The sequence below is a fragment of the Bacillus rossius genome, chromosome 18 (genome assembly GCF_032445375.1).
Source record: "Bacillus rossius redtenbacheri isolate Brsri chromosome 18, Brsri_v3, whole genome shotgun sequence".
NCBI lineage: Eukaryota > Metazoa > Arthropoda > Insecta > Phasmatodea > Bacillidae > Bacillus > Bacillus rossius.
Window position 1 is genome coordinate 28599435 of NC_086345.1, and position 24945 is coordinate 28624379.

The following is a 24945-nucleotide window of genomic DNA, read 5'->3' on the forward strand; positions in this document are numbered from 1 at the left end:
AGCCCTCGGTCAAGATTCCACTTCTGTCGTCGTGCAAGAATGTAGTCGTCTCGTCAAGGGATGTTTCCCTAAGTTAGAGAGTAGTTAGTCAGTCTGTGTGTTCGATGTATAGTTTTTTTTTTTTTGGCTAAATTTCAATAGTTATAAATTATGAGTCCTTCCACGTCAACCGCACTTGTTCGGTGCTGTCTTCGCTCACCTCCCGTCGTGCCCCCGTTCTGAGCGCTAGGAGCGACACCCTGTTCTGGCGAGTTTTCGACAACCTTTCTCTTCCCCGACCATCGCTGTTTTTGTGGGGGGCACTTTTTGGCTCGTTTAATGTTTGTCTGTGAAGCAGGTCTAATTCTTGTGGATTTGGCTTGTTCGCAGACAGGGTGCAAGAGCCTGGAGCCGACATGGCGACCACTAGCTCTTCCTCGTCCTCGGTGACCAAGGACCGCCACGGCGCCCTGGTAGCCCATCTGCGGTATAGATCATCATACTCGGCCAGCCAGTTTCCACCATCATACCTCCAAATTATCCGCGATACCTGCAGCTGGCCAGTTAGGCTACTACTTCGACGATCCTGAGATATCGAAAAATTATATAACTACAGGGCTTAATTCATGCTAAATGATTAGAATTAAAATTCTTTAATTGTTTATTGTTTATTTGTTTACGAAGAAAACGTCTTAATAATATTTTGATTAGAGCCGGTACGTATAGAAATTTTTTTAGTTTGCATATATTAGTCCTATGATGTTTTTGAACTTCTTTACCAAACCCAGGTACCGTTATTAAGATAATGTTTGGTTTACTCATTAAAAGGAAAATAAATAGAGGCACAGATATAGACGAAACAGCACTTGTTATTTATGCGTTTGAAACTTAATGACCCCAAACTCCCAACATGTTTTCAGGAATGAATCAAGTGGTACCAGAGCTGGTGGTTTCAATTGTTGCATTTAGTAATGTTTGATATAAATTTTAAATTATTGTTATCAGCTTCTATCAAGCCGTTTCTTTCCACCTTACTCCCCTGATTCATCTCATTCCCAACATTATTATTTTTAATTTTATTTTATTATTTCTTTAAATATTTGATTAATTATTTGTCATTCCAGGTTGTAGGGCAGATTTTAAAATAGCTAATTTAAATTCCGGACTAAAATAAGATGTGATGACTTCCGAAACTGAATTTTCCACTAGTGAATCGTGACCGACCGCTAGATGGCAGTGTGTTCCTCGGAACCAGATCCTCGCTGCTGATGTCTGAGTCGACTCCCGGACAGGAGAATACATTGACCGGGGTCGTGCTTGTGTGGCTCGTCCTCGCTGTGATCGGACCGGCGATATCTCGCATGCGTTCAGCCCACCGGTAGTTCTGTTGATTATTAATGAGGTATCGACAATGAATATATCCACGAATAAACTAACCCAACGAAACCCCCAGAGCACGCCAACATCCAGTAAGTTTGGACGGGTTCGTTCAAAGGATTTTCACGAAGCTCTTTCTTGTCTAAGGTATTGCAGTTTACATCGTACCGTGCTGCCGCATTAGAGAACACTGCCTAAGAAGGCTTAGAAACAGGTATTAATGAAATGTGTGTGCTGACATTCGGATAACATGAATGATAGACATTTTCCTTCATCCAATTAGTATGAGAAAAGAAAAAATATATATATATATACACGGATACAAATTGTCATAAACTTATATATATAAGTTTATGACAATATATATATGTATGTGTGTGTGTGTTTATTTTTAATATTTCATGGGAACAGTAAGAAAGTGTGCATCTATATGTTTGCAGAAACTGTTAGGCGAGAAGGCGACAAGACAGTACAAGGCACTTGTCACTGATTCATTACACTTAAGAAAACTAAATTAAGGTTTAAGTGTTGCTGTGTAATAACATGGACGAAAATAATTGTTGTACATAATTAGTATTCTTGTACGAACCAATCTTTTTTATTTTAATCCGTGAAATTATTTTGTGTTTCCATGACACAAACACTTAGATATCAGGTTTTTATATTTCAATAATCTTATAATAGTTTTGAATTACACATATCACACATTATCACATGACCAAACAGTTCCAGAACCAGTTTGTATAGTCTTTAAAAAAAAGTATTTAAAAAATATACATTTTTTAATAATAATTGTCTGTCTTTTTTTTTCAAGCAGCATCTGACAAAAAAAAAACCACAATCGCTATGGATTCTGAAATATCGATGTAACGTAACACTTTATTCGTTTTTTTCCTAAGAATCACCATTCCTAAGATATCGCCATTCTAAAAGTAGAAGGAGTTGGATTCTACATGATAAGCACACAAATTCCACGTAAATACGTTATTTGTTAATACTACTTACTGCACGGACTCCAATTGATAAAATTATTTATTTTTTAAAACCAGGAAAGGATCAACAGCGAACAGAAAATAATTTTTCAAAAAGATTATTTGCTTATTCAAAATGCCAAAACCACATTTTTTTTACTGGTGTAGGTAACCAAGGTCTCTACCAAAATTCAGCTCTGTTGGAATTGTTATTAGAAATGTCTATTTTGGCCGGACCACTAAGCCCAAAGCATCGCGGCTGTGACGTGAAGGCTGGGGAGGTATCCACCCTGCGTGACCTTCACTACGTCACACTGTTCACCTGCGGACCACATTGTGCCGCGGCTGATGGCAGTACGGCTTCTTCCAGTCCGTTGTGACAGTTCTACATTGTCATCTTGAGACTATTGAACAGTGTTTCATGAACAAAAAAAATTATAGTTTTACAATGCATTATTGAAAAACAAGAATACTCCAGGTATTTACATTGTGGTGTTATTATTTATGAGACCCTTGTATTTGAAGGCTGCTGGGTTCAAATCCCGGTTGGATCTTCCAACCGACCTCCAATCTACCCACAAAAAAGTATGAAAGGCGCAAGAATTAAGGAAAACAAGGCCCTATGCTGGAATAGGGAGAGAATCTGATGCTCATATTTAACGTCAGCTATGTGGTTTTAATTTTATTATTCTTCCTACCATATACACAGATAAAAATAATAATTAATTTACTAGTACGTATAAACATGTAGAACCATTAACATTAAAGTCCGCTTGCTCTTTAAACCATTTGAATGTGAAACAGGAATGATAATCTTCATTCCACAAGCCTCTAGGAAACTTACAAATTTTCGCACCTGGGGTTGACCATAAGTAACTCCAATAAACACACATTAATTAATTTTTCTTTATAAATTAAATGAATATGTGGTAAAATTTAAAAATGCATTAACATTAATATTTAAGTTTAGATTAATAGAGATTAAAACAAAAGAAGACTTGAATATACCAGAAAGATTTTCCTGGAGGACATAAAAATTTCATAAATACAGAATACGTCACTGTTGGTATGCTAATGTTTGGGAAATACTTAGTGTCCATCCTGTTCTCATTTATCTCTGTTAAAATGACTTTTTCTTTCCTACAGGTGGCAGCTATGATGATGACCTCACTTCTTACATTGGTAGCACTGCTTGTTCGTCCTTCTAGCGAAGGACAGATCCTGGCCCCACAAGCAGGAGACAACATGGACCACCAGTTCCTGAGGAAGGCTGTGTCCGTGATCTTCAGGAGCTTGGCGGACTCAGCCAGAAACATTGTTATATACACCGACGATGATGGGCATCACACCAAGGACAAAGTAACTGCTTATCTGCACTCAATGGCATCACACGCTGTGTACATTTTCCAAGAGAACAATGCTATGAATAAGAGCATGCCAAGAGAGAGTACAGCATTTGTGATTATCTCTGAAAGAGGTGAGGTGGAGAACTTTATGGACTTCTTGTCACATGCCTTGCAGCTACCTCTATGGACTCCCTTTTCACCGGTCATATTCGTGGACAGTAGCCCGCCAGAGACTCGCCCTGATATTACATTCTCACTGGCGAAGACAGCGTGGAAAAAGTACGAGATTTTCAACTCAATAATAATTAAGAACAAGAAGAGAAGGGGCTGCTTGGGAAATCATGCTGTTGCTTATCGATTCAACCCGTTTACAAAAAAGGGAGAAATTTTCGAGGTAACACATGCAATCGATTTCAGCGTGAAATATTTCTTCAATGCAATGGAATACCCGATCACATTTCCTGTGTTTAATTATCCCCCTTTTACGAAAGACATCATCTCAGAAAAGGGATTCAGAACAATTGGAGGAGGTGTCGGAAAGGTTTTGCATTATATTCTCAAAAGGAATAATTTCACTGCAACGACTGACCTCAACTATGCATGCGACAATCCCAGATGGGTGCTGCCTGATGGATTTTGCGGCAGATTAGATGCTACATATCCATTTAGTTTCCTCCATTCAAATAATTTAAAGATATCCACTAACCCATATATGATCGAGAAGTTAGTTTTGATGGTTCCAGCAGCCCAGCAAATTCCATCTTGGATGAATTTGATCCTGCCTTTTACTTACTGGTTATGGATGGCGTATCTTCTTTCCTGTGTCATGATGGTTGTAGTGGGGAAGTACATATGGAAACACTTTCTCGCAAAACATATAAGAAAATCCATCGAATGCTTGGAAACATTCAGACTTTTATTTGTGGGGATTTTAATCCATCAAGACACACCTTGGTGGTTCAGAATGTATGCATATTCTGTTATAATATTCAACATCGTGATAAACAATGCGTACTCGGGTTCTCTCACTAGCTATATCATGGTGCCACAGTACTATGCAGATATCAACAGAATTGAAGAGATGGAATATTATGACATGAAGGTAGGTCTACCTTCTAAATTTGGTTCAAACATACAAGTTGAATTATCAGCTCTTTTCGATGAGATGGACTTTAATGATAAAGTTACAGATATAGTGATTAACCGCATGGGAGTAACAGACACCCTCGAAGAAATGATAAATATTACAATAAATCACAGGAACTTGAGTATATTGTATTTCTTGACAGGAGCGAATTTTGAAGTAAACAAAAAAAATATTCTTTATATAATCGACCTTTATTACACAAAGTTGATCAAGGAATTAAATATATGTACATGGTGTGCCAGTGCAGAGAAAATCAACCATTTATTGAACAAACGAATTACGTCATGCAGTCTGGAATTGAGGCGGGCATTATCTTTAAGATATTAGCCAATGTTATTGATGAGTATAAGTCAGAAAATCGTAAATCAGACATTTTTATTTCTCCTTTAAAAATACAGCAGATCAAAAGCTTTTTCTATGTGCTCATTAGTGGCTATGCAATTGCTGTTGTATCATTTTTTACTGAATTGATTTTTTTAAATTGCTAATAAACTCTCTTATTATTAATTAAAAATACCCATTTCTTTAATTCAATATAAATATAAATGCAAATATTCTCTTTTTTAACACTAAATTTAACTACATTATATTAAATGAGAATGTTTCTAAAAGTAATTATCACCACAGACCTCAAAACATGTAATCTATTGGTGAGATGATTAGAAAACATTGTTTGTATCCTTGAACTTTTTATTATTCTCAAATGGTCTTTTGTTATTTCTGTGATCGTGTGGTTGATTTTTATGTGTTTAAATTAGCGGCTCATTTAAATGTCATTAATGTAGAGTATGTTTCATTCTACAAGTAAATTCAGCAAATAATTTTATGGCTGTAATTATGTAGCCATTAGAGAGCCCATAGAAAATAGTTGTACATGCTGCATTTTTATAGGGGATAAAATAACATCTGTTATGTGGTTGTATGATTCATATTAATCAATATTATCGCTCAATATTTTGGAAAATGAAGCCCGCCTTAGTAGCAAACTCCACAGTTAATTATATCCTTATTCGTAAGAAAATTTGATGTCACTTGCACAAAAATAAATATGCAGCTGAAGAACAAATAACCGTTCCGTAAAGAGCTATCAATAAAGCAGAGACAAAACTTTATTACTCTTACAACTGAATAATCTGAATTTTATGACAGTTGTAATATTCTGCAGAAAAATTTACCCTCTCTTAAAGTAATTATTGTCTCTATGATAATATTGTAATGTTGTTTTATAAAGTATAGTGTAATTGTCAGCCATTTATTTTTTAGAGGGTAGAATGATAAGTTATTTTTTTATTTAGTATTGTGTTTATAACATTAAGTAATTTATCCCAGCAGTATTATATTTCAAAACATTGCTTTCTGATCTCCAATTGTCTGATCTACTATCTTGATCTGGTTCCCAGTGGTTGTTTGTGCCATTTTTCAGTTCTGCATTGCAGCAATTCCTCTTAAGAAATCGACAATCAATTGAAGATGGGCTATAGTAGGGCTGTATACATACGTACCTGAGGCCTTCTTCAGACAGGCCTCTTGTAAGTGGCTAACTGAAGAAAACTGTGGCGTCTATATATGGTTGCCTCTCTCCCTCCATAATTCTGCTGATTCTTAACTCTGTATTCGCCTGCTATAGTGAAGAGTGCAATGTCTCTACACACAAATACTGTTATACAGCTGAACCTAGAAAATAAAAGTTTTTTTTACATTGTTAAAAATGACATATGTATTCATGGCGGCAATTTAACTATCTCATCTTCAAAGATAATACATTAAAGATATGAGTTCCAACAACTATTTGGACATGTTCCCGAAAATGATCATCATTAAAAATGTTTCATTTTTAAATTATTTCATAAACAAAGTTGATCCTGTAAACTTGTTTAAGTAGCATAGGTAATAAAATATTTTCCCTTCCTAGTAAAGGGACAGTTTTTGACTTTATTTTTTATTCAGTTTCTGAAAGTCAATGACAAATCAGATTTATTAATTTTTTGTTTGAACTAACTGGTATAGTGTAAGCTCGGTCTTGAGTGATAAACAAAACTTAAATAAACACCATTTGCTGTACATAAATATATAATACATTTAGAGGAAACAGCAAAATAAAAAATTTTAAGAAGAGTTTTATAATCATTGTTATGTGTAGTGGCAATCAACATTTAGTGCTTGCTATCAACAGAACTTCCAATTGTTGCACGAACAAACTTGATATTGCTGACACTATTTCTGTAAGATAAACTAACCTTCTGTAGTACAAACATTGTGCTCTAATATAAAACCTATTATTAAAGTTGTATAAATATGAATATTGTTATGGCAACCGTTTGGTGCTAATGTAAGAACCAAATATGTATTTCAATTAGTGCAAGCAACAAGCTCATATTGTTGAAGCTGCAGATTATTGGGCTGTGATAATAATTGTTTATTTCTACTGTAAACTTATAGTAGTAGACTTAAAAATTCATAAATGATATCTAGCTGTGATCATACCACATAGTTTTATGGAAATTATCTTATACGTTAAACAATAATTACATGTTCAAACAACTCATCAGATAACATTTATAATATAACTGTATTGGTTATATGACAAAAAAATCATTTAAGTAAAAAACAGTCTTACTGCGAACTACAGTTAGATTTGTGGCTTCAACAAAAGACTTACTCTTTGCATTGGTTGGTGTCTCTTCGATATGTTATTAAAATAGAATCAGGCGATGAATTATTCTAGATGTGTCTTAAATACTTCCTGTACAAAATAATGATATGAACATAAAGGTCAAACACAGAAACATAGAAAACAATGCACTGAGAATGTAATTTTTCTCGCATGTTTTGCAGTATAAGATAGACTTTAAACTAACTGTGTTTTAACAAATGACCAAAGTAACTTCAATAATCGAAAATTATACTTCATTAGGAACATTGTTTAGAATATCAGAGTGAAATTTAACGCTGCTCGCGAACAATGCAACGAGATATTTAAGGGATGAAAAAAAAGCTATTTACATAAAAAAAAAAAGCTACACGCAGATTAACGTTATGCATATGCTTTAAAATTCTATACCTATATGAGTAACATAAATACTTTTCAACTACAAAAAACATTTATCTATTTCCAATATTAACGATAGAAATGGTTTTATAATCTTTGTCAAGTGTATTTATTTACAAGAGTTAGTTTATACTTTTTTTTTTTAGGGAATAAATGAAAATTGATGAGAACGAAGTTTTATGACCCGCACGTTCAATGCAACATAAATTGACAGGCTGAAAAAAAACTATTTATAATTAAAAATTATGTATGTAATATAATTCACCTACTTTATAGATTGATATTGAACACTGTTTCATTAATAAAAAATTTTTTTATTTGTCAATATTAGCGAGATTAAAAATTTTTATAAACTTTTTCATGTTTATTTTCAAGTGTATTTATATAAGTGTGGTTATGTTTATGTATGTATAATAATTTTGTATTATACAATATTATATTATTTTCAATAAATAATTAAATTTAATAAAATATTTTAAATATTAAGCATTATTGTTTATTTCATTACTAAATAAATTATTTATCAATTATTTTACAATATTAAATAGTAAATTGTATACATGTGTTATTATTAATATTGCTTTCTGAGACTATATTTCAATTAATTTTAGCTTGTTTGAAATTATAATTTGCCAAATATATAAAACATACCATCCAAATCATTTATATAGTTTAATTACATTAATTACTTGCAATGGAAATCTAAGAAAGTATATTACTGCGCCGAGCAGAAGTAATTCTCGTGCCGCACGCACCCAGTTGTCGCCAGCTGCCTTCAAGGTCACAAAGCCCTGACCAGGGGACTCGTGGCTGACTCACGGAGCCTTGGACTCTGCTGAGGGCCGTGACGTCACCACACGGCTTGCAAGCAACGGAGCACCATGCAAGGATCAACAGGGAGGGGGGGGGGGGGGTAGAGCACCTGACTGATACCTTTGAATATATATACTGAATAGAAGTCGCGAGTGGATAGGATTTACTCTACGTTTTTCAGAAGTGTATGATGAGCAGCTTGGGAACTTCACCGCTGCAGTGCGCTGCCGTAACGCCCTGTATCGTCTTAGTTGTTATTTACACGTTAGAGCGCAGCAGTGTCGCCCGCTGTCATTCCCCACACCACCCACCTATCATTCACTGCAGCTCAAGGTCGTTCAACAGGAGAGGGAAGGGGTGTTTGAAGAGTTCGACACTTGTCCGCTAGGGACCACCACAAGTCGATGCCCTAGAGATGGTGGCGATTGCGGCGGTGAATTAACCAAATACCTCCAAACCGTATTAGAAATTTTAACCTGGGCTGGCAACTTCTATACAGTATACGTATTCAAAGCTGCTACTAACACCGTGGGATAACAGTCGAGGCATTGGTGCGGGATGTTTGTTGACTGCACACTCTGTACACACATCATGTACGTCTGTGACCCGTGCCTTCCTTGAAGTCCGAGACTTTCTGTAGCATGTTTCCAATTGAGGGGCGGAAAGAAAACGAGCCGTCAAACCATAATGGGATCTACTGCGAAGCTATGAGGTGTGTTAGATAGATAGTACGACGATACGAACCACATTACCCTGACAGATAACACCCTGATGTATGCTCGGAGAGTACAAAATGACTTGCATTAATATATGCGACCGTACCTGCTTTGGGGAAGTGCACCGTTCTTGAAGGGGAAACTCGGACAATTCACCTGGCGGATCAAAGTGCGAGTATCGATTGTCCTCGACCCTGAGTCGAACCAAGCAAACGGGCGAGATCTGGTGCGAAACTGAGACTTGTCAGATGACTATGTCGGTCACAGTGGAGTCTCGCATCCTAGCGAGACCACGTGTTTCATTCAGTTTCTCGGACGAACAACGCTGCAGATCTGCACTGCTCGACAAGGAAGAAATTCAACAACGACAATGAAGAATTAAAAGTGACAGCATAAACACAAAGAGAACAAGCCTAAATAAGCTATTTCAACCAGCTCAACCCAACAATGCACTTAAACAGGTATTATGGACAACACAATGTAAACATCGACGAAAACAGCAGGTTTCCTACCACAAAATGCTTGTTGACATTTCAAGAACTGGCAACTTGCAGTGTGTTTGTGCTTGATGACGAGAAGAGATACCACATCTCTAACGCATTAAAAGATCACTCACTCAAGTTGTATCAGTATCTGGAACACCTATGCACTTTTATTGGGGGGTTTTGTGAAAACAAAATCATTTTCATTCTGGGATTTATTTTGTTTACATGTGGCGCATAATGAACATGACTTCATCGGATTACATGCAGTGCATTTCGGATGGCGGAATTGAAATGCTAGGATGGGGTTATTTAGTTATTTCCACTAAAACCCGAAATAAGATTTTTATCCTACCCATCCACCTCAGCGTCCACTAATAAAATGTCAACATAACTTTAGTTATTTCATATTCGTCTTCCACACATTACCCTAAGAAATTTATACCAGTATTATTGATTATTTTTTATTTATTATTTTAATAATAGACTAATTGCTTAGCATTCTAGTATGTAGGGAAGATTTTAAATAACTAATCCAAAACCCGGAATAAAAGAAAAGATGACGTTTTAAATAAGCAAATGCCTATGATATCTTCCAAGTCTTCATTTCCATTAGTGAGTCGTGACCGCTAGAATGCAGCGTGTTCCTCAGTCTCAGATCCTCACTGCTGATGTCCTGATTCGATTCCCGGACAGAAGCATATCCACGTGTTGATCGAAACCGGCGATAACACGCAGAAGTGGTCATGCGTGATCACTTCACACCACCAGTACTTCTGTTAAGAATTAATGAGGTATCGACGCTGTTTAATTTCACGATTAAACTAAACTAATAAATCCCTCAGAGCACGCCAACATCCAGTAAGCTCAGACGTGTTCTCTCAAGGGATTTTCACAAAGCTATTTCTTGTGTAAGGTACTGCGGTTTGGATCTATTCGTGCTGCCACCTTAGAGAATACTGCCTAAGAAGGTTGGGAAACAGGTATTAAGGAATTTGTGTCCTGACATTTGGGTAACATGAATGGTAGCTAATTGCTTCAATTTTTTTTTGAGAAAATGCAGAAAAAACACGGATACATTATCTCATATACTAATATATATTATTATTGAGAACAGTAGTAATGTGTGCTTGTACAATATTACACATTTTTACAGAAATTATAAATGGATGTATAAGAGAGTACAAGACCAGGCTGAAGATTTAGGTCATTGCGTACAAAGTCTATGAATTAAACGTCACCGTCGGTAATTAAATAATAATGAAATATAAAAAATCTGAAATATTGTTAAAAAATAAATTACGAAAATTATTAAAATATAACGCGCACCCACGCCTGTTCCCCGGTGGATGTTGGAGTAGAGGGTTCGAGTCCCGTGTGAAGACTAACCAATTCTCTGATCTCGGGGTTAGGTGTGGGTAATGTTGGTGCGAACAGGGGAGACATCGCTGCAAGAACATTCAAGCTGTTGATGACCAGATAGCAGGTGGTTATATAGCTGAGGATCGAATGATTGGCACTAGTGCACTTTAGAAAGTAACAAATGAAGGTTTATGTTAGTACCACACTTGCAGATGATACAAAGATTTGGCTGTCATGGCATCACACTGGCAGGATTAAATTAGTCTTCGTTTAGGAAGTGGGGATTCTGTCTACTTTTTGGCATCATTGAGGAAAGAGGTGTTCTCTGGCGTATTTATAAGTTAATCCATTGTGAATATAACCAAATTCTTCAAACATAAACTTAAACATAGTTTAAAGACCCGTTTGCACTTTAATACTTGTAACTGTGAAACAGGAATAATAATCTTCATCCCATTAGCCTCTGGGAAAAATACAGATTTTCGAACTTGTGGTAGGGCATTAGAAACTCCAATAAACACAAAATAATTAATTATCTTTATGCATTAGGTGATATGTAGTAAAATTAACACATGTATTAACATTATTTCTTCAGGTTCATTTTTATAGAGACAAAAACCATAAGATTAGTTGAAGAAACCAGAAATATATTCCTGCAGAAATGGAATTATCAAAAACGGAAAAAATACATTATTGTTGGTATACGAATGTTTGGGCTGCTATTTGTTTATCTTGTGAACATTTCTCTATGTGAACTTTACTTTTATATTTCTGCAGGTGGCAGCTGTGATGAAGACCTCACTTCTCACATTGGTAGTCCTGCTTGTTCGTCCTTCTAGCGAAGGACAGATCCTGGCCCCACAAGCAGGAGACAACATGGACCACCAGTTCCTGAGGGAGGCTGTGTCCATGATCTTCAGGAGCTTGGCGGACTCAGCCAGAAACATTGTTATATACACCGACGATGATGGGCATCACACCAAGGACAGAGCAACTGCTTCGCTGCACTCAATGGCATCACACGCTGTGTACATTTTCCAAGGGAACAATACTTTGAATGAGGCCATGCCACGAGAGACTACTGCATTTGTGATTTTCTCTCAAAGAGGTGAGGTGGAGAACTTTATGAACTTCTTGTCACATGCCTTGCAGCTACCTCTATGGACTTCCTTTTCACCGGTCATATTCGTGGACAGTAGCCCGCCAGAGACTCGCCCTGATATTACATTCTCACTGGCGAAGACAGCGTGGAAAAAGTACGAGATTTTCAACTCCATATTAATTAATAACAAGAAGAGAAGGGCCAGTTTGGGAAATCGTGCTGTTGCTTATCGATTCAACCCGTTTACAAACATGGGAGAAATTTTCGAGGTAACAAATACAATCGATTTCAGCGTTAAATATTTCTTCAATGCAATGGAATATCCGGTTAAATTTCCTGTGTTTAATTATCCCCCTTTTACCAAAGATATCATCTCAGAAAAGGGATTTAGAACAATTGGAGGAGGTGTTGGAAAGGTTTTGCATTATCTTCACAAAAGGAATAATTTCACTGGAACCACTGACCTCAAGCATGTATGCGACAATCCCAGATGGGTGCTGCCTGACGGATTTTGCGGCAGATTAGATGTTATATATCCATTTAGTTTCCTCCATTCAAATAATTTAAAGATATCGTTTTACCCATTTATGATCGAGAAGTTAGTTTTGATGACTCCGGCAGCCCAGAAAATTCCATCTTGGATGAATTTGATCCTGCCTTTTACTTACTGGTTATGGATGGCGTATCTTCTTTCCTGTGTCATGATGGTTGTCGTGGGGAAGTACATATGGAAACACTTTCTCGCAAAACATATAAGAAAATCTATCGACTGTTTGGAAACATTCAGACTTTTATTTGTGGGGATTTTAATCCATCAAGACACACCTTGGTGGTTCAGAATGTATGCATATTCTGTTATAATATTCAACATCGTGATTAACAATGCGTACTCTGGGTCTCTCACTAGCTATATCATGGTACCACAATATTATGCAGATATCAACAGAATTGAAGAGATAGAATTTTCTGATATTCAGGTAGGTCTACCTTCTCAATTTGGCACAAATATAAAATTAGATTTATCAGTTCTTTTCGATGAGATGGACTTTAATGATAAAGTTACAGATATAGTGATTAACCGCATGGGAGTAACAGACACGCTAGAAGAAATGATAAACATTACAATAAATCACAGGAACTTGAGTATATTGTATTTCTTGACAGGAGCGAATTTTGAAGTAAACAAAAAAATTTATTTTGTAGAAAATCGACCTTTATTACACATAGTTGAACAGAGCATTAAATATCTGTACATAGGCAGCCAGTTCAGGGAAAACTATCCATTTATTGATCACCTGAATTACATCATGCAGTCTGGAATTGAGGCGGGCATTATCTTTAAGATATTGGCCAATGTAATTGATGAGTATAAGTCAGACAATCGTAAATCAGACATTGTCATTTCTCCCTTAAAAATACAGCAGATCCAAAGCTTTTTCTATGTTCTCATTTGTGGCTATGTAATTGCTGTTGTATCGTTTTTTACTGAATTGATTTTGGTTAGTTGCAAATAAACTCTCTCCTTATTAATTTTAAATATACATTTCTTGAATTATTCAATATAAATATAAATGCAAATATTCTCTTTTTTAACACTAAATATAACTACATTATATTAAATGAGAATGTTTCTAAAAGTAAAGTACACCACAGACCGCAGAAAATTTAAATCTTTTGGTGAGTTAATTAGAAAACATAATTTGTATCCATGTATTTTTTATTTTTCCCATATGGTCTTTTGTTATTTCTGTGATGGTGCGGATGAGTTTTATGTGTTTAAAATGGCGGCTCATTTAATTGCCATAAAATGTAGAGTATTTTTCATTCTACAAGTAAATTCAGCAATTAAATTTACGACTGCAATTATGTAGCCATTAGAAAGCCCATAGAAAATAGTTGAACATGCTGCATTTTTATGGGGGATTTAAAACATTAGTTATGTGGTTGTATTCATTTTAATCAATAGATCTTGAACATGAAGGGCGGCAACAAGTAAGATGCAGATAATAGGGTTGTAGTAATAATCGTTTATATTCTATCGTAAATGTCTGGTAGCAGACAGTGGCGTAGCGTGCCATCTCGGCGCCTGGGGCGGGAAACCCATTTTGCCGCCCCCATTCTATAGGTGCTTAGTTAAAATTAAATTTCACATACAATGAGGTACCTTTTATTGAAGTTAAAATAGGATGAGCGGTTTTACAAGCGGATTCTACGGGCCTTATGAGCAGCGAAGTCAGAAATAACTTTTGTCAAAATCAATATTAGCAGCCAATTCTTGTTCAATCGACAATATAGTCAAGTTTGATAGTCTAGCGGAGTTATGTTCTTATATATTTTTAATGCCTTTTTGGTAATTATATTTAATTTTCGGAGCTCCGAAGTATATGATCAAATTATAATTTTTCGGGGGAATTGTTAAAGTATTTTTTTAGTATTATTATATAGCTATTTTTTATAAGTAGTAATAGGTTATGTATTTTATGATCGATGCACCGATTTGTGATGAAACGATTTTATGATATATATATTAAATGTCATATAAATTTAGTGTCTTTTTAACTTGCTGCCTCCTCTCACTGTTCGCAACCTTATTAGTATTTTTTAAGCCTGCTATTAGTTTGGGTTTTAATATTTTTTTTGGGTTTACCTGCGCTCGCGGTACGGGGAAATATATGAGTTTTACTGTGTCCCGGTTTGCGGAAGTTGTTTGGTTTGCCCTGGGTTAAGGTCAAACTTTACAGTACAATGCGTAGTACTAAATTCAATGAGTGCGAAAGAGAGGCATCGACACGGGCCGACGCGTGAAACAAAATATTTTGTATGAGTAATTAACATAATGAGGAGTGCCGCTGTAAACAAACAAACGTTATAAAGAGCTCTGTCAGTGATTTCGCAGTTTTTCTTTTAAATAAATATTAAAAAATAGTTGGTGCGCAAAATTATAGATAAAAATGGAACATTATAGTGTGTCTGACACATGTAATGAATGAATCATAGATCAGATCTCAACCCGCTTCACCGGCGACCCGCCCCCGCGGGCTGCCGCCCGGGGCGGGCCGCCCCCTCCGCCCCACCCACGCTACGCCACTGGTAGCAGACTTAACTATTAATAATTGTTGATATCTAGCAAGTACTATGTTCTCTTCTGCAGTGGTACATACTACATAGATTTGTTGAAATTATCTCATACGTTTAACAATATTTATATTTTTAAAATAACCCTTCAGAATAATTTTATTATATAAATGTCTTGGTTGGATGGCAAGAAAATAATAATTTTAGTAAAAAGAACTGTCTCAGTGCAACCAGAGATCGAATTGTGACTTCAACAAAAGACTTACTCTTCCCATTGGCTGATGTCTCTTCTAGATGTTATTAAAATTTAGTCAGTCGATCAAATAATTATATGTGTCATAAATTACTGCCTAGACATAACTTAAATGGTTTAATTGTAAAGAACCATTAATAATAATTTGACTATAAAGGCCATACACAGAAGCATACAAATCAGTTCCCTTGGAATTATATTATCTCTGAGGTATTCCAGCGTGTTAAGATAGACTTTAAACTTAGTGTGTTTAAGCAAATTGCCAAAGTATCTTCAATCATTTTAAAGTTATAATTCTTTAGGCACGTAATGAAGAATGATGGGATACAAATTTAACAATGCGCGCTCTACAAGCAATAAAATATTCACAGTATGAAAAAAAAAGCAATATTAAAAAAGGCTGCAAGCAATGAAAATTATGTATGCTCTTTTGAATATTGACTTGATGTAAGTTTTTGGACGTACGCCATTGCTAAGAACTTTTTCTGTTGAAGAAAAACTAATAAATAAAATAAAAAATAAAAATACCCAAAAAAGACAAAAAAACACACAAAATGAAGCAAACAATTGCTTAATTTTGTGTGTTTTTTTGTCTTTTTTGGGTTTTTTATTTTATTTATTAGTTTTTCTTCAACAGAAAAAGTTCTTAGCAATGGCGTACGTCCAAAAACTTACATCAAGTCATGCACTCCCATTGCACAAATCTTTTAAAGATAACTTTTAAATATTATTCTTATGTGAGATATTAAATACTTGTCCACATCAAAAAACATTTTTGTTTATATTAGTGATAGAAATTGTGTTTATAATTTTTTTCAGGTGTAATTTTATACATTAGGATATGTTATACTTATTTAGGAACGTTATAAAATTTGAAGCGCGTGCATTATTACAATGCACGCACAGTAAACCAAAAAAATTGACAGGATGAAAAAGAGGCTATATATAAATAAAAAAAAACATGTGCTTTTAATCACATACATTATAGGTTTATATTCAATGCCAGCCAATCTTATTAAAACATTTATTTATAGTGAATATTAGAGAGTTAAATTGCATTTATAAAGTTTATTCATGTGTATTTTGGAGTGTATTTATATAATTGCTATTATTTTCTGTATGTAAAATTTATTTGTATCAAAAATTATCACAATTAATTTTTAATAAATAATTATAATTAATAAATTTGTTCAAACAAACAGCATGTATATTAATTTTCATTGTTTAATAAAATTTAATCTTGACTATATTACAAATTTAAATAATTGGTTTTTTGCATGAATTAATATAGATATTGAATTATGATTAGTTATTTAAATATTTTCAACTCGTTTGAATTTATAATTTATAATTTACCAACCATGTAAACCTTGCCATTCAAGTACTTTATATAATTTAATTACATTAATTACTTGCACTGGAAATCAAAGTAAGTATATTACTGTGCCGAGCAGGAGTAATTCACGTGACGCACACAACCAGTTGTCGCCAGCTGCCTTCAAGGTCACAAAGCCGGGACCAGGGGACTCGTGGCTGACTCACGGAACCTTGGACTCGGCTGAGGGCCGTGACGTCACCACATGGCTTGCAAGCAGCGGTGCCCCGTTCCAGACAGGTAGCCGGGGGTGGGAGCCCCCTTGGGGGATACTAACTCCGTGGAAAAACAGTCGAAGCACGGGTGGGGGCTGTTTGTTGACTGCACTCTCTGTGCACGCATCACGCACGTCTGTGACCGGTCCCCTCCTTGAAGTCGGAGACTTGTTGTTGCACATCTCCAGATGAGGAGCGGAAGGCAACCGGTCCGTGAAACCATCGCCGGATCTCCTGCAAAGCTATGAGGTGTGATAGAGAGAGTGCGGCGATACCCCTTGATGTCAGTTTGGAAAGTACAATGACGTGCATTAAGCCATCGTGTGTGAACCTGTCTGGGAGATACGCTGACTCGGCGGCAAACTTGGACCACGCCACGTGGCCGATCAAAGTGCAGGTATCAATTGTACTCGACCCAGAGTCGAACCAAGCGATATTTGCTGCCCGTGCGAGCGAATCTGAGACTTGTCATATGACTGGGTCGGTCACAGTGGATACACGCGTCCTGGCGAGACCACGTGTTTCAATGCAGTGTCTTGTGCGATCAACACTGCAGTCCTGCACTGCTCGTGAAGGAAGATATTCAACAACGCCAATGAAGAAATAAAAGTGACTGCATAAACACAAAGAGAACAAGCCTATATAATCTATGTCAACCAGCTAAACCCAAATAAGCACCTAAACAGGTATTATGAACAACACGTCAACACTGACGAACACAGCAGGTTCCCTGCCATAAACGGTTGTTGACGTTTCAGTAACTTTCATCTTCAGTCTGTTTGTGTCTGATGACGGGAACAATTGCCAGTTCTCGAACGCATTAAAAGATCACTCACCCATGTTGTATCAGTATCTAGAACTCATATGCACAATTTTTGTGGGTTTTTGTGAGAACAATATCATTTTCATTCTGGGATTGATTTTGTTGGCTTGTGGCATATGATGAACATTGACTTCTGCGGATTAAATGCAGTGCATCTTGGATGGCAGAAGTGCAATGCTAGCATGTGGTTATTTCCCCCAAAAACCGAAATCCTTTTTTACACCTTCCCATACTCCTAAACAACCACTCATAAAATTTCAACCTAAACTTTAGTTTTTTCATATATGTCTTCACTCATTTCCCTAAGTTATTTGATTACCAGTATTATTTAATATATTTTATTTATTATTTACATTCCAGTGTGTAAGGGAGATTATAAAAGAGTAATTCAAATTCCGGACTAAAAGAAAAGACCTCGGTGTAATAAAGTAAAAGCCTATGATGACTCCCAAGCCTGCATTTCCATTAGTGAATCGTGACCGCTAGATGGCGGCGTGTTCCTCAGCCTCAGATCCTCGCTGCTGATGTCCTGATTCGATTCCCGGACAGGACAATCCATTAACTGGATTGTGTTAGAGTAGCATATCCACGTGATGATCGATAAGGCGATACCTCGCAGAAGTGGTCATGGGTGATCACTTCACCCCACCATTACTTTTTTATCTTATTAATGAGCTACCGACCCAGAATACTTCCACGATTAAACTCATCTAATAAAACCCTCAGAGCTTGCCAACATCCAGTAATCTCAGACGTGCTCGTTCAAAGGATTTACACGAAGCTATTTCTTGTGTAAGGTATTGCAGTTTGGGAATTTGTTGCTGCAGCAATACAGAATACTGTCTAAGAAGTTTTGGGAACAGGTATTAAGGAATGTGGGTTCTAACATTCAGATAACATTAATGATAGCTAATTACTTCAACCAATTTGTTTGAGGAAAAGCAAAAAAAAAAACGATTGCTATTCTGATAAGTTTACTTAATTGTTTTTATATTTTAATGGAAACAGTAAAAATGAATTCATCTACAATGCTATACAAGTTTACAGAAACTGATAGTGGATGTAAAAAGAGAGTACAAGAAAAAGCCGAAGATTGAGGTCATAGCTTACAAAGTCTATGATTTCAACCCCACCGTCGGTAATTGAATAATAAAATATATAAAAATCTGAAATATTGTTAAAAAAAATTTAAAATTATTAAAATATATTTCATGTCCACCTCTGTTCCTCGGTGGATGTTGGAGTAGCGGGTTCGAGTCCCGTGTGCAGACTGACTAATTCTCTGATCTCCGAGGTTAGATGTGGTTCAGGTGGCTTAGAACAGGAGAGCCGTGGCAGCAAGATGATGTTGATGACTAGACAGCTGGTGGCTATAACAGCTGAGGATCTACTGAATGTCACTAGTGCACTCTAGCAGGTAACAAATGTAGGTTTATGTTAGTAGCACACTAGCAGATGATACGAAGATTTGGTTGCCATGACATCACACTGGCAGGATTAATATAGTCTTAGATAAGGGAGTGGGGAGTCTGCCTGCTCTTTGGTATCATTGAGGAAAGATGTGTTTTCGGTTTTATTTATAAGTTAATTCATTGTGAATCCAACCAAAGACTTCAAAGCCAGTGATGTACATCTTTATTAAAAATACGTATATACTTTTTTTTTTTTTAACAATTTGCTGTGAGTTTGCAAAATATAAATAAATGTCTCGGGTTTATCACTATTTAGATAAAATTATTATTTTGTGAAGTACTATAACTAAGGGCTTTATTAGTGTTATATTTGTGTAATGCATAACAAGTATATTTAAGAAAGTACACACACTAGTTGGGGTTAGTGAACTTGTAAATATGCGAGTGATTTTGATTCAATAATATACGAAAAATGTATATAGACCAATCCTACATAAATGTATTCATTGTGAATACTCATAACTAAAGTTACCTGTGACTATCATACACAATTGTAATAAACTTATCCTAGTTAACACATACACTGTAAATAATAATTTTTTAAAGACTTCAACTCACAAGTAAGTAAAAAAACTAATATTAAAGCCCACTTGCATTTTAAAACTTATAACTGTGAAACATTATTAATATTATCATCCCTCTAGATTCTGGGAAAAATTAGTAACTCCAATAACCACAAAATAAATTATTTATATTTTATGTGTGTGATGTATTTGTGGTAAAATTAAAACATACATTAACATAATTTCTTCAAATTTATTTTATAGAGACAAAAACCATAAGATCAGATACATATATATCAAAAATATAATCCTGCAGAACTTGGAACTATCATTAACACAGATTACACATTGTTGGTATACTAACGTTTGGGCTGCTATTTGTTCATCCTGTGATCATTTCTCTCCGTGAACATGACTTTTATATTTCTGCAGGTGGCAGCTGTGATGAAGACCTCACTTCTCACATTGGTAGTCCTGCTTGTTCGTCCTTCTAGCGAAGGACAGATCCTGGCCACACAAGCAGGAGACAACATGGATCACCAGTTCCTGAGGGAGGCTGTGTCCATGATCTTCAGGAGCTTGGCGGACTCGGCCAGAAACATTGTTATATACACCGAGGATGATGGGCATCACACCAAGGACAGAGCAACTGCTTCTCTGCACTCAATGGCATCACACGCTGTGTACATTTTCCAAGAGAACAACACTCTGAATGAGGACATGCCACGAGAGAGTACCGCATTTGTGATTATCTCTGAAAGAGGTGAGGTGGATATCTTTATGGACTTCTTGTCACATGCCTTGCAGCTACCTCTATGGACTCCCTTTTCACCGGTCATATTCGTGGACAGTAGCCCGCCAGAGACTCGCCCTGATATTACATTCTCACTGGCGAAGACAGCGTGGAAAAAGTACGAGATTTTCAACTCCATATTAATTAATAACAAGAAGAGAAGGGGCAGTTTGGGAAATCGTGCTGTTGCTTATCGATTCAACCCGTTTACAATCATGGGAGAAATTTTCGAGGTAACAAATACAATCGATTTCAGCGTTAAATATTTCTTCAATGCAATGAAATATCCGGTTAAATTTCCTGTGTTTAATTATCCCCCTTTTACTAAAGATATCATCTCAGAAAAGGGATTTAGAACAATTGGAGGAGGTGTTGGAAAGGTTATGCAATATCTTCACAAAAGGAATAATTTCACTGGAACCACTGACCTCAAGCATGTATGCGACAATCCCAGATGGGTGCTGCCTGATGGATTTTGCGGCAGATTAGATGTTATATATCCAATTTGTTTCCTCCATTCAAATAATTTAAAGATATCGTTTTACCCATTTATGATCGAGAAGTTAGTTTTGATTGTTCCGGCAGCCCAGAAAATTCCATCTTGGATGAATTAGTCCTGCCTTTTACTTACTGGTTATGGATGGCGTATTTTCTTTTCTGTTTCACGATACTTGTCGTGGGAAAAAATCTCTGGAAATACTTCCTCTCAAAACGTGCAAGAAAATCTATCGAATGCTTAGAAACATTCAGACTTTTATTTGTGGGAACTTTCATCCATCAAGATACTCCTTGGTGGTTCAGAATGTATGCATTTTCTGTTCTAATACTCAACATCGTGATAAACAATGCGTACTCTGGGTCTCTTACTAGCTATATCATGGTACCACAATATTATGCAGATATCAACAGAATTGAAGATATAGAATATTCTGATATTCAGGTAGGTCTACCTTCTCAAATTGGCACAAACATAAAATTAGATTTATCAGTTCTTTTCGATGAGATTGACTTTAATGATAAAGTTACAGAGATAGTGATTAACCACATGGGAGTAACAGACACACTAGAAGAAATGATAAATACTACAATAAATCACAGGAACTTGAGTATATTGTATTTCTTGACAGGAGCGAATTTTGAAGTGAACAAAAAAATTTATTTCGTAGAAAATCGACCTTTATTACACATAGTTGAACAGAGCATTAAATATCTGTACATAGGCAACGAGTTCAGGGAAAACTATCCATTTATTGATCACCTGAATTACATCATGCAGTCTGGAATTGAGGCGGGCATTATCTTTAAGATATTAGCCAATGTAATTGATGAGTATAAGTCAGACAATCGTAAATCAGACATTGTCATTTCTCCCTTAAAAATACAGCAGATCCAAAGCTTTTTCTATGTTCTCATTTGTGGCTATGTAATTGCTGTTGTATCATTTTTTACTGAATTGATTTTGGTTAGTTGCAAATAAACTCTCTCCTTATTAATTTAAAATATCCATTTCTTGAATTATTCAATATAAATATAGATGCAAATATTCTCTTTTTTAACACTAAATATAACTACATTATATTAAATGAGAATGTTTCTAAAAGTAAAGTACACCACAGACCGCAGAAAATTTAAATCTTTTGGTGAGTTAATTAGATAACATAATTTTTATCCATGTATTTTTTATTTTTCCCATATGGTCTTTTGTTATTTCTTTGATGGTGCGGATGAGTTTTATGTGTTTAATATGGCGGCTCATTTAATTGCCATAAAATGTAGAGTATTTTCCATTCTACAAGTAAATTCAGCAATTAAATTTACGACTGCAATTATGTAGCCATTAGAAAGCCCATAGAAAATAGTTGTACATGCTGCATTTTTATGGGGGATTACATAAGTTATGTGGTTGTTGTATTCATTTTAATCAATAGTATGGCTCAAGATCTTGGACATGAAGGGCGGCAACAAGTAAGATGCAGATAATAGGGTTGTAGTAATAATCTTTTATATTCTATCGTAAATGTCTGGTAGCAGACTTAACTATTAATAATTATTGATATCTAGCATGTATTATGTTCTCTTCTGCAGTGGTACATACTACATATATTTGTTGAAATTATCTCATACGTTTAACAATATTTATATTTTTAAAATAACCCTTCAGAATAATTTTATTATATAAATGTCTTGGTTGGATGACAAGAAAATAATAATTTTAGTAAAAAGAACTGCCTGAGTGCAACCAGAGATCGAATTGTGACTTCAACAAAAGACTTACTCTTCCCATTGGCTGATGTCTCTTCTAGATGTTATTAAAATTTAGTCAGTCGATCAAATAATTATATGTGTCATAAATTACTGCCTATACATAACTTAAATGGTTTAATTGTAAAAAACCATTAATAATAATTTGACTATAAAGGCCATACACAGAAGCATACAAATCAGTTCCCTTGGAATTATATTATCTCTGAGGTATTCCAGCGTGTTAAGATAGACTTTAAACTTAGTGTGTTTAAGCAAATTGCCAAAGTATCTTCAATCATTTTAAAGTTATAATTCTTTAGGCACGTAATGAAGAATGATGGGATACAAATTTAACAATGCGCGCTCTACAAGCATTAAAATATTCACAGTATCAAAAAAAAGCAATATTAAAAAAGGCTACAAGCAATGAAAATTATGTATGCCCTTTTAAATATTATTCTTATGTGAGATATTAAATACTTGTACACATCAAAAAACATTTTTGTTTATATTAGTGATAAAAATTGTGTTTATAATTTTTTTCAGGTGTAATTTAATACATGAGGATATGTTATACTTATTTAGGAACGTTATAAAATTTGAAGCGCGTGCATTATTACAATGCACGCACAGTAAACCAAAAAAATTGACAGGATGAAAAAGAGGCTATATATAAATTTAAAAAAACATGTGCTTTTAATCACATACATTATAGGTTTATATTCAATACTAGCCAATATTATTAAAAACATTTATTTATAGTGAATATTCGAGAGTTAAATTGCATTTATAAAGTTTTTTCATGTGTAGTTTGGAGTGTATTTATATAATTGCTATTATTTTCTGTATGTAAAATTTATTTGTATTAAAAATTATCACAATTAATTTTTAATTAATAATTATAATTAATAAATTTGTTCAAACAAACAGCATGTACATTAATTTTCATTGTTTAATAAAATTTAATCTTGACTATATAACATGTTTAAATAATTGGTTTTTTGCATGAATTAATATAGATATTTAATTATTATTAGTTATTTAAATATTTTCAACTCGTTTGAATTTATAATTTACCAACCATGTAAACCTTGCCATTCAAGTACTTTATATAATTTAATTACATTAATTACTTGCACTGGAAATCAAAGTAAGTATATTACTGTGCCGAGCAGGAGTAATTCACGTGACGCACGCAACCAGTTGTCGCCAGCTGCCTTCAAGGTCACAAAGCCGGGACCAGGGGACTCGTGGCTGACTCACGGAACCTTGGACTCGGCTGAGGGCCGTGACGTCACCACATGGCTTGCAAGCAGCGGTGCCCCGTTCCAGACAGGTAGCCGGGGGTGGGAGCCCCCTTGGGGGATACTAACTCCGTGGAACAACAGTGGAAGCACGGGTGGGGGCTGTTTGTTGACTGCACTCTCTGTGCACACATCACGCACGTCTGTGACCGGTCCCCTCCTTGAAATTGGAGACTTGTTGTTGCACGTCTCCAGCTGAGGAGCGGAAGGCAACCGGGCCGTGAAACCATCGCGGTATCTCCTGCGAAGCTATGAGTTGTGATAGAGTGCGGCGATACCCCTTGATGTCAGTTTGGAAAGTACAATGACGTGCATTAAGCCATCGTGTGTGAACCTGTCTGGGAGATACGCTGACTCGGCGGCAAACTTGGACCACGCCACGTGGCCGATCAAAGTGCGGGTATCAATTGTACTCGACCCAGAGTCCAACCAAGCGATATTTGCTGCCCGTGCGAGCGAATCTGAGACTTGTCATATGACTGGGTCGGTCACAGTGGATACACGCGTCCTGGCGAGACCACGTGTTTCAATGCAGTGTCTTGTG

General features: G+C 35.7%; 1 protein-coding gene across 1 annotated transcript in view; it reads left to right on the top strand.

Annotated features, from left to right (window-relative positions):
- Positions 1–395: 395 nt before the first annotated feature.
- Positions 396–24945, top strand: part of LOC134541394 (uncharacterized) — a 34774-nt gene continuing 10224 nt past the window's right edge. The window contains exons 1-2 of the mRNA XM_063384817.1: positions 396–466; positions 3536–3686. Of these exons, the coding sequence (XP_063240887.1) occupies positions 396–466; positions 3536–3686 (222 nt within the window). The remainder of the gene's footprint in view (positions 467–3535; positions 3687–24945) is intronic.